Source organism: Colobus angolensis, unplaced genomic scaffold (genome assembly GCF_000951035.1).
Source record: "Colobus angolensis palliatus isolate OR3802 unplaced genomic scaffold, Cang.pa_1.0 Scaffold7, whole genome shotgun sequence".
Classification (NCBI taxonomy): Eukaryota; Metazoa; Chordata; class Mammalia; order Primates; family Cercopithecidae; genus Colobus; species Colobus angolensis.
In genome coordinates, this window is record NW_012120709.1 from 8926173 (window position 1) to 8937111 (window position 10939).

At 36.5% G+C, this 10939-nt stretch overlaps 1 protein-coding gene across 1 annotated transcript in view; it reads right to left on the reverse strand.

The window, feature by feature from the left end:
• Positions 1-1137: 1137 nt before the first annotated feature.
• The window catches only part of MMP20 (matrix metallopeptidase 20), a 48780-nt gene continuing 38978 nt past the window's right edge, over positions 1138-10939 (reverse strand). The window contains exons 9-10 of the mRNA XM_011926628.1: positions 3297-3400; positions 1138-1726 (exon numbers count right to left, since the gene is read on the reverse strand). Of these exons, the coding sequence (XP_011782018.1) occupies positions 1626-1726; positions 3297-3400 (205 nt within the window). The 3' untranslated portion in view covers positions 1138-1625. The remainder of the gene's footprint in view (positions 1727-3296; positions 3401-10939) is intronic.

Consider the following 10939-nt stretch of genomic DNA (forward strand, 5'->3'; position numbering starts at 1 on the left):
TTTATTGTCAAATAACATTCTATTGTCTGAATTTGCCACATTTTATGTATTCATTCATTACTCAATGGACATTTTTCTACTCTTTGGCTATTATAAATAATGATGCTATGAACATTTGTGTGCAAGTTTTTTGTGTAGACATGTTTTAATTTCTCATAGTTATACACTTAGGAGTGAAATTGCTGTGTCATAGGGTAAGTCTACGTTAAACATTTTAAGAAATTGCCAGCCTGTTTTTCTCCTTGCTTATTGACAGTAAGAAGTCCTTCTTAGCAGTTTTTGCAAAAGTGACTTTTCTCCTCTATAGAAGCACCTTGACATTAGAAGGCAAGGATGCCAGACCTTGTCTTCAACAAATATTCGACATCTGGTGGACTGTAAGTGGCCACTTTCAGTAACAGAAACCAAATGGAAAATGTAGAATAATTTTGAGTAACTACCCCAACCCTTCTTAATATTAGGTCTTTTAAGTGACTGTATGAAACAAATTTAATAAATGATGGTAAAAATAGTAGCGTCTGTTAAACACTGTAGATGTATCAGGAGGTCTATGAAGTATTAGAAGTATTTTATCATTCAGTTTTAGAACCACTAAAATATTTTAGAATCTTTACATTCTAGAGAGTAAGATTAAAGCAAAATTATAAGAATGACAGAGCCATAGTTTTAACTATACTGATCACTAGGTAGCGGAAAAAGGTTTAGCTTGAAGTAAGAAAAACTAAAACAAAAAGATGAACTTCCCTGAATGGAAGACTATTCAAAAGACACTCACTTAGCTGGGTCACTGAGGCTGTTTTCAGGAAGCAGGAAGTAGAATGAGTTACTGTTATCTTTTTCTGGGTCTGTGTACTTATGATGCTATCTTATGGTTTAATTTTTCTATAGGTACACAGGATGTGTGGGTGGCCAAATAAAGTATTACAGAAGCTAGTAAATATTAACAGAAAAAAGAAAAGAGGAACTGTTCTATTAAAACATTTTATTAGCTTTTGTTAAAAAATTTTCCAGTTGCAAAGTGCCCATCTCTTGCCTACTACGAAAATTTGTTTGAATAGGTTTATCCACCTAAGCCTACATCAGAGACCAGTGAGTAGACACAAAGTTAAACACACAAGAAACAACTCTTATACAGTATTTTGTTGTGATGTCTTTTAAGTAAAAATTGGGAAATTTATATTTATTATAACAAATGATGGCCAAATGATAGCCACAAAAGCCATTACTTGCAAATAATTATAATTCATACGGTAATGACATTTCCTGTGAAAAGAATTACAATATATGTCATGGGATCCACCACTAGTCTTCCTTCTGGAAATAAAAATCAAACTGATTAATTTGCTTCAGTATATTAGGTAAGAAAAAAATAATGGTGTCTAACTGCAGAGGGCGTTGTGTTGATTCGGATTTTGTATAGAGGTGTCCATATAGAAACTTTCTAATGTGGATTCTGATTATACAACTATGAAAAAATTTGGAGGTATTATTATTCTCAATGAATTCTAATTTGATTTGAAGGCCATGGGAAGAATCCCTATCCTACATTCTGCTTTAGTCCTTAAGATCCAGTTAGAAGCTGCTTGCATTCGTCCTCATTGCTTGGGAAGACTAGGCTTTTCTATTTAGCAACCAATCCAGGAACTAGATTTCACCACACTAACCACATCTTCCTTCTCTGTGTCATACTTGTATGTTTTTGGTCCTGAAAAGAAGTAAATGTAGCCTAAAAGAGACAAAGTTGAAATTGTGGTTACTGAAGATGACCAGCACATATATAAATGGAAGGATTTGTCATTGTCACTTTCTTAAGGTGTCACCAAAGAGGAATTGTGAATTTGTCAGATGACAGTTAGCTTGTCTTCTGTCTTCATGCCCTAGAACCTGACTCCTCAACTTCTCAGTCATTTCTGAGCTTTCTCCTTGTTCCAGCTAGGGTAAGGCCTTCTCGTTGGGGTCATCCAATGTGTTATGCTCAGTTATGTGCTGTGCTTCTGCTCAGGCTGTTCTCCTCCAGGAAGCCCCTGCCTTTCTCTTTGCCTAGTTAAGCCTCTGGCCAATCTTCAAAACCCATCTGAAGTCTCACTATAAAATTTCCAATGACTGCTGCCGATTCTGATCTTTTAATTCTCAGATCAGCTCTTGCAATTATTGTGAGGTCTACTACATGACTCAATACTAAATTATAGATGGTCTGTTTTCCAGTCATTTCAACTGTGTTGGGTGAACCATTCTGTGAGAGCAGAGGCCACGTCTGGAATCGTCTTTGCACTTCTGAACAGTGTCCAGCCCTGTGCTGTTTTTTCAGGAAGAGTGTGCTGACTGATTCAGAAGATTCAATTAAATTTATTTGACAAAGTTCTATTCAACTTTCCTAGCTATGTGTTAAATTGCAGGAATTGGATGATGGAGTGGGAAAAAGCACTGAGAAGCTTGAGAATATTTTTTTTTTTTTTGAGACAGGGTATCACTCTGTTGCCCAGGCTAGAGTTCAGCAGTACAATCACCGTTCACTGCAGCCTCGACCTCCTGAGCTCAAGTAATCCTCCCATCTCAGCATCCTGAGTAGCTGGGACTACAGGTGTGTGCCATTATTCCCAGCTAACTTTTTCATAGAGACAGAGTTTTGCCACATTGCTCAGGCTGGTCTTGAATTCCTGGGCTGAATCGATCCTGCCACCTCACCCTCCCAAAGTGCTGGGATTACAGGTGTGAGCCACTGCCCCCGGCCAAGACTATGTGTACTTTAAAGATAGAAAAGGTAATCTTGACCCAGGTAGACTTTATGATCTAGCTGACGAATCGATTGAAGCTATACTTTAAAAACTTTCCGTTAGGTGGTCAACATGGTGAAACCCCATCTACTAAAAATACAAAAATTAGCTGGACGTGATGATGTGCACCTGTAGTCCCAGCTACTTGGGAGGTTGAGGCAGAAGAATCGCTTTAACCTGGGAGGCAGAGGTTGCAGTGAGCAGAGATTGCACCAATGCACTCCAGCCTGGCCACAGAGTGAGACTCCGTCTCAAAACACACACACACACACACACACACACACACACACACACACACACACACACACACTTTCCATTAGGAAAAAGAGAACTACAATACCAGAACTTTTATAGTTACTCTTTCTAGTGGATAATCTGTTTAGATAAATTTATGAAAGGACCTAAGACCAAATATAAGAATCAATGACTCCCACTTGGAAATCCACTTTCTGTTGTGTTAAAGCAGAGCCCAGACTTCTTATGATAGTTTTCATGAAGAAAGCTTTCAGTGGAAACACTCACCATTTAATTCTACAGCAGCATCGATTTGGCCATTTACTCCTGAAAATTCTTCTTCAATATTCTTTGGATAGTCTTTTTCCATTTTCCTTTTCCGTTCATCGTAGCTAGAAAAAGTATTATTTCATAAATAATATTACTAAGAGGTTTTTACTGGTTGTAAATGACACTATACTGATCAGGCATATGCACACTTATAACTTATTTAGGTTTCTCTCTCTGTCATATACGCATACAAATGCACTTATGTTGTTTATTTATTTTTTCTTTGTTGTGTTTTTGTTTCTTTTGAGATGCGGTCTCACTCTGTTGCACAGACTGAAGCGCAGTGGTGCCATCATGGCTCACCACTGCCTTGACTTTCCAAGCTCAAGTGATCCTCCTGTCTCAGCCTCCTGAGTAACTGGGAATACAGGCATGTACCACCACACCCTGGATAATTTTTATTTTTTATAGAGACAAGGTCTTGCCATGCTGCCCAGGCTGGTCTCAAACTCCTGGTCTCAAGCAATCCTCCCACGTCAGCCTCCCAAAATGCTGGGATTACAGGAATAAACCACTGGTCCTGGCCCTTGTTGTTGTTTAAATTGGGCTCTTAAAATACCTAAAAGAGATTATAGACCTTTATCACTATGCTCACATGTCCCTGAGATTCTGGTACCACAAGTTTGGAAGTCACTTGCTTAAAGCAGTCTCCAAAAAATTTCCACATACATTGTTTAGAATTCTTCATTCTACATATTATAGCAACATGTTCTGTTAACTCAAAAAAACCTTGCCATTTGAAAGGAACTCTCTATATTTTTTATTGCCTTATTTGTTGTTGTAATTAGTTCTCTCTCTATCAATTCCTTGGTTCATCAAACAATTGAAAGCCTTTCATAGGGGCTTTTATTCATGAACTTATGCTATGTATCTATGCAGAAAGGGTTGAACAAACAATGCACATTGAACAAATAAACACATGTGTGAACAATAAGTAAATAAGAACCAAGTAAATATGTAATAATTGAACTTCTGCCTTTTAAACCAATTTACTTGAATTTCATTGCTTTTGTTTCTTGGAAAGCTTATATGACTGACTGAATTGTAGACCTGATTTCTTTTTCTGGATCAGCAACCAGCATTCAATGATAACTCTGAAGATTGATTAATACATCTCTTTGTGATCTAAATTACTCATTGTTAAAAAAGACTGTGACCGTGTGAGTCAGCATGACTTGTATGAGAATCAGACTTCATTTAAAGTTTGAGAAAGTCCCTTCCTCATTAGCACAGAGTTCCAAATGGGGACACTCCCAGGTGGACACCCCACTCCTTTCCCACCAAAGGTCAGACAATTTCTCCCAGTGCCTGGGCTACTGAGAAATTTCCTGTGGCAGCAGATCCCACCCACCGTCTCTTGAAATGTGCCTTTTGTGTGGCTATGACTACACAGGCCAGGGACAACTCTCTAGTGATGTTGAGCTGGAGGCAAACATTGAAAAAGACATACTCAGGCTGAAACTAAGTGCAGGTCTGAGCTGCTCTACAGAATGTCTGGAGCTAGGGGTGGAAGCTAACTGTCCCAGCATATTATCCATATTAACTATAACAATTAATATTTCATGTGGACCTTATGTGTAGACATTATGCAGTGGCCTGCATAACAAACACAAGGTTACCTACTTTTCATTTCACTAAGTGAGAACATTACCATTTAACCTTGATTACCTTGATTACCACCTGTTTTCATAATCCTTTCACAAAGAAAAAGAAACGTTAACACCAAAAAGGCAGAAAGGACATAAACTCAGAATAAAAGATGGTTTTCGCCAATAATCTGTTTTTATGCTGACATAGACTGCAACTCCCTGATTTATAATATTGTGTGGTTCTTATTTAGCTGTGAACTGGTGAGAACTTTGTGACGATCTAGCCCTTTGTTTCTGGACAGATATTTAAGGCTTCTTGTTATAGTCCAAAGAGCTCAACATGTACAGTCTGATGGTACTGGGTTTGAATTTCTGACTCTGTTACCTGCTGACTCCGTGATCAGGAGAACGTACTTTGAGCTCTGAACCCTGGTTTTTCTCATCTGGAAAACAGTGGTCATGAGGGTAAGAGACAATTTACACACACACACACGCACACACACCACACACACACACACACACGTGGCATATGTAGCACCAAGAGCAGGCCCAAGCCAGCCAACTTTATCGTTTATTTTGGCCCCAAGAACAATTAACTCTGACTTGTCAATACAAGGTTGAGTGAACTTCGTGGTTTGATCTGGGATCCTAAGTCGTTAAGGAGTTTAATCTTTAAACTTACTTTACAAGGTAATATTTGCGGTGGTAGGCAAGGTTGAGAAGGGGTGAAAAAGGAGGGCCAAAAAATGTGGGAGGCAGTCTGGAGAAGCAAGTCAGAGGGGATTAAGATGAAGTAGGTCTGCTGGTGTGGTGAGGATTTTGCTGAGAGAGTAACAGAAAAGGAGATTATATGATAGGATGAAGATCATGGGCATTTTGACTAACAACAAATAAATGATGAAGAGAATTGAAGAATGAACCTATGTGGTGGTTGGGAAGGCCCACTGAATTTGGATTCAGAGGACACGAAATGCAGCTTCAGATGGACCACTGTAGCTGCATGATCTTGAGTGAATCATGTAACCTCTCAGAGACACAATGTTCAATGGAAATAAAAGAAATACCTACTTCTCAAGATTGTTGCAAAGGTAGATGGGACAATGAGAGAACATGAGAAAATGCTCAGCATGATTCCTGGCACATAGTGAGCCAGTCATCAAGAAATAGTAACTGAATTTCAATATTAAGGAAATAAATACAATTTTTATTGAGAATTAACTATATCTTGAGTATCTGCTAAAATCATTGCATATATTCTCTCATCACTGAGGTCTTATTTGTGAAACCTAAATACCAAACTAGAAATAGTGATCTGAATTATGTTTATTTCCTTTGTGGGCATTTGTTACATCATTTAATATTGATTCAAGGTATTTACATTTAATATATATTAAATAAATCATTGCCTACAACAGATATGTGATGTAGTTTTTCAAATATGTTGTCTTACTCTCCACATTTGTATTCTAAGGACTCAGAGTCTGTTTTGATAAAGTGCCTGCATTTTTGTTTAACCTCATCTGTATGCTTAGAACTTAGATTTGTTAGGTATTTTTGGTGTTTTGATTGTGCTGATTTCAGTCATATGTCAAGGGCATAACTGACTCCATTCTACCCTCTTAGAAGCATTAAATGGGGATCTGAGTTTGCTAAAGGATGCTTAAACAGAATGCAAGAAAGGGTGGCAAAAAGGGGAATTTACTGATAACGTTTCTGAAATGGTTTCAGGGAGTTTTCTCAAGGTGACCTTTCCAGTGTGGGTCAGGAGGGACAGTGAAATAGAAATCTGAAATTCCATTTTGAAGTTAATGATTTCAGCCAGACATCACATGACTTTCATGAATGAAGTGGCCTTTGTGATCTATACTAGAGAAGGGCAGGTAGGAGAGTGATCTGTAACGAAGAGAAGGCAGGAGAGGAGGAAGCTGCCATGTACAATCCCAGATGAGAGTCAGGAAACAGGACCCCATGAGGAAAATGATTGTGAGGAGATTCTGGGACAAATAATTTGTTACAACATAGAAAAATATGTATCCTACAATATTAAGTAGAAGAATGTCAGGACACAAAATTGCATACATAGTTACTTAGAAATGGGGAAAACTGCCAGGAAAAAAATAGAAGAAAATCATTAAATGAGGATCAAAAGATGTTGCAGGTGTTGGCCATTGAAGAATTTCTTCCCCTTTCATATATTCTGTGTTTTCTGTAACAAACATCACGTGCTGCCCTTGTACTCCATCTTCCTGGGCAGGTTTATATCCTCACATGGCCTCCATCACCACCTGATTACATGATGAATTCCAAGCTTATCTTTCCAGCCTGAGTGCTCTTGAGTTCAAGACCTGTATGTCCAAATCTCTTTTTGATATTTTTCTTCTCATTTCTCACCAGCATGTCAAACTCCATATGCACAAAATGAAACTGCTTCTTGTTCCCCTAAATCTGCTTCATTTCTTAAGTTTACTGTCTTGATAAATGCCAAAATTGAAAACCCATTTGTTTAGGAAATTACCCCCAACTAGTCAGTCACCCAGACCTATGTTTTCTACCATTTGAAGAACAATCAAATCTACCCCAACTCCCAAACTCATCATCTTTGGCAGAATTCTTGCAATAGTTTTCGCTCTTATTTAAACAATTCAGTGGTTTTTTTAGTGCACAGTCATTTGCCATATATTGACATTTCAGGAAATGACAGACCATGTACATGATAGGGGTCCCATAAGATTATAACACTGTATTTTTACTATACCATTTCTATGTTTAGATACACAAATACTTACCATTGTATTACAATTGCCTACAGTATTCAGTACAGTATCATGCTGAATAGGTCTGTAGGAGCTATAGGAGCAATAGGGTATACCATATGGCCTAAGTGGGTAGTAAGCAATACCATCTAGGTTTGTGTAAGTACACTCTATGATGTTCGCTGATTGACCAAATCACCTAATGACACATTCCTCAGATCACAGCCCCACTGTTAAGCAAGTGATGTATGACTATAGTCACAGAATTGTGGTACCATCAACACAATCAATTTTAGAATGTTGCCATCACCCGCCCCTACAAAAACCTTATTCCTTTTCACTATAAGTCCCCATATCCCACACCCCCATCCCTCTATCTCAACCACACCTAGACAATCACTATCTACTTTCTGTCTGTTTAAACTTTCCTATTATGGACATTTTATATAATATGCAGATTTTCATGACGTCTTTCATTTAGTATAATGCTCTCAAGATTCATCCATGTTGTACCGTGTACCAGCACTTCATTCATTTTTGTGGGCAAATAATATTCCATTGTATGAATTTATCACATTTCATATATCCATTCAACATTTGATGGAGATTTGGGTTGTTTCCAGCATTTGTCTATTATGAATAATGCTGCTATGAACATTTGTATACAGCTATTATGTGGACTTACGTTTTTACTTCTCTTGGGTATATCCTCAAGAGAAAGTGGAATTCTGGGTCAAATGATAATTCTAATTTCTACTTTTTGAGGAGAAGGAGACTGCTTTCCAAAGTGACTATACCAATTTGCATTTCCGCTACCAATACATGAGGGTTCTGATTTCTCCATATTCTCACCAACACTTATTATTATCTGACTTTTTGACAATGCATTCTAGTAGGTGTGAAGAAGTATTTCACTGTGGGTTTCATTTGCATTTTTCTCATGACTATTGATGTTGAGCATCTTTTCATGTGCTTACTGGCCATTTGTATATCTTTGTTGGAGAAATGTCTATTTAGATCTTTTGCCCATATTTTAACTGAGTTATTTTTGTTATTAATTGAATAGTCCTTTATATATTCTAGACACAAGTTCTTTATCAGATACATGACTTACAAACGTTTCTTCCCATTCCCTGGGTTGCCTTTTTACTTTGTTGATAGTGTGCTGTGAAGTAGAAAAGTTTTTAATTTTGAGTAAGCCCAACTTGTCCGTTTTTTCTTTTTGCTTATGCTTTTGGTGTTGTATCTCAGCATTCATTGCTAAATCCAAGCTCATGGAGATTTATCTTTATATTTTCCTTTAAGAGTTATGTCATATTAGCTCTTATATTTAAGGAATTTGGTCAATTTTGAGTTAATTTTTGTATATGTTTTGAGGTAGGGCTCTAAATCCATTCTTTTGCATGTGGCTATCCACTCCTTCCAGCACCATTTGTTGAAGATACCATTTTTCTCCATTGAATGACTTTATATATTTGTCGAAAATCAGCTGCCCATAGATACATGGATTTATTTCTGAACTCTAAATTTTATTCCACTAACATATACGGCTATCCTTATGCTAATATCACAGTCTTAGTTACTGTTTCTTTGCAGTAATTTTTGAAATTGGGAAGTATGAATCCTCCAACTTTGTTCTTTTTAAAGATATTTTGGCTATTCTAGGCCCGTGAGTTTTGAGTTTCCAGAAAAACTTATCAATTTCTACAAAGAAACTAGTGGTATTCTGATAGAGATTGTGTTGATTGATACAGATCAATTTGGGGACTACTATCATCTTAAAAATATCCTGATTCATGAACATGAGATATCACTCCCTTTAGATCTTGCTTAATTTCTTTCAACAATGTTTTGTAGTTTTCAGACTACAAAACGAAATTTTCCATTTTTTTTGTTAAATTTATTTCTAAGTATTTGACTCTTTTTGATGCTATTCCAGGCAGAATTGCTTTCTTAATTTCATTTTCAAATTGTTTGTTGAGGTGTATAAAAACACAATTGATTAAAACATTGAACTCATTCCTTTCAACCTTTCTGAACTCATTTATTATTTCTAAAAGTTTTTTTAGAGTATTCTCTAGGGTTTTTCTATTTAAAAGATAATACCATATGCAAAAAGAAATAGTTTTACTTTCTTTCCTATCTGAATAATTTTTATTTCATTTATTCTTGTTTAATTCTCTTGTTTAGGTCCTCCAGTACAATGTGAATGGAGAGATGAGAGCAGAAATTTTTGTCTTGTTTTTGATTTTAGGAGAAATGCATCCAGTCTTTCACCACTGACTATGCCATCAGCTATGGGTTTTCATAGATGCTCTTTATTGATTTGAGAAGGGATTCTTTTATTCCTAGGTTTTTGAATGTTTTTTATTATGAAATAATGTTGAATTTTGCCAAATGCTTTTACTGCATCTATTGAGATGATTATATGATTTTTGTTTTTATTCTATTGATATGGTACATTACATTAATTGATTTTTGGATATTAAACCAATCTCGAATTCCTGGGACAAATCCCACTTGGTCTTGGTGTATAATTCTTTTTATATATTGCTGGATTTAGTTTGTTAGTGTTTTTGGAGGATTTTTGTAGCCATATTTATAATAGATATTGGTCTGAAGCTTTATTTTCTTGTGATGTTTCTGTCTGGTTTTGGTATAAGGATAATGCTGACTTCAGTGAGTTAGGTAGTGTTTTCTTCTTTTCTATGTTTTGGAAAAGTCTGTGAAAAACTGGTATTAATTCTGTTCTCTTCTAAGGTTTGGAGGAGTTTGTAAAAAAATGATATTAATTCTTCTTTAAATGTATTGGTAGAATTTACCAGTGAATGCTTCTGGGCCTGGGCTTTTCTCTGTGGATAGTTTTTAATTACTACTTTAATCTCTTTTCTTATTGTAGGTATATTCAGACTGTGTATTTCTTTTTGACTCGGTTTCACTAGATTGTATCTTCTTAGGAATTTGTCCATTTCATTTAAGTTACCTAATTTATTGGTATACAATTGTTCACAGTATTCCTTTATGACCCTTTTAATTTCTGTAAGGTGGGTAGTAATATCTCCTCTTTTATTTCTGATTTTAGTAATTTAAATTTTTTCTTTTGGCCGGGCACGGTGGCTCACGCTTGTAATCGAAGCACTATGGGAGGCTGAGGCGTGCGGATCACAAGGTCAGGAGATTGAGACCATTCTAGCTAACACAGTGAAACCCCGTCTCTACTAAAAAATACAAAAAAATTAGCCAGGCATGGGGGTGGGTG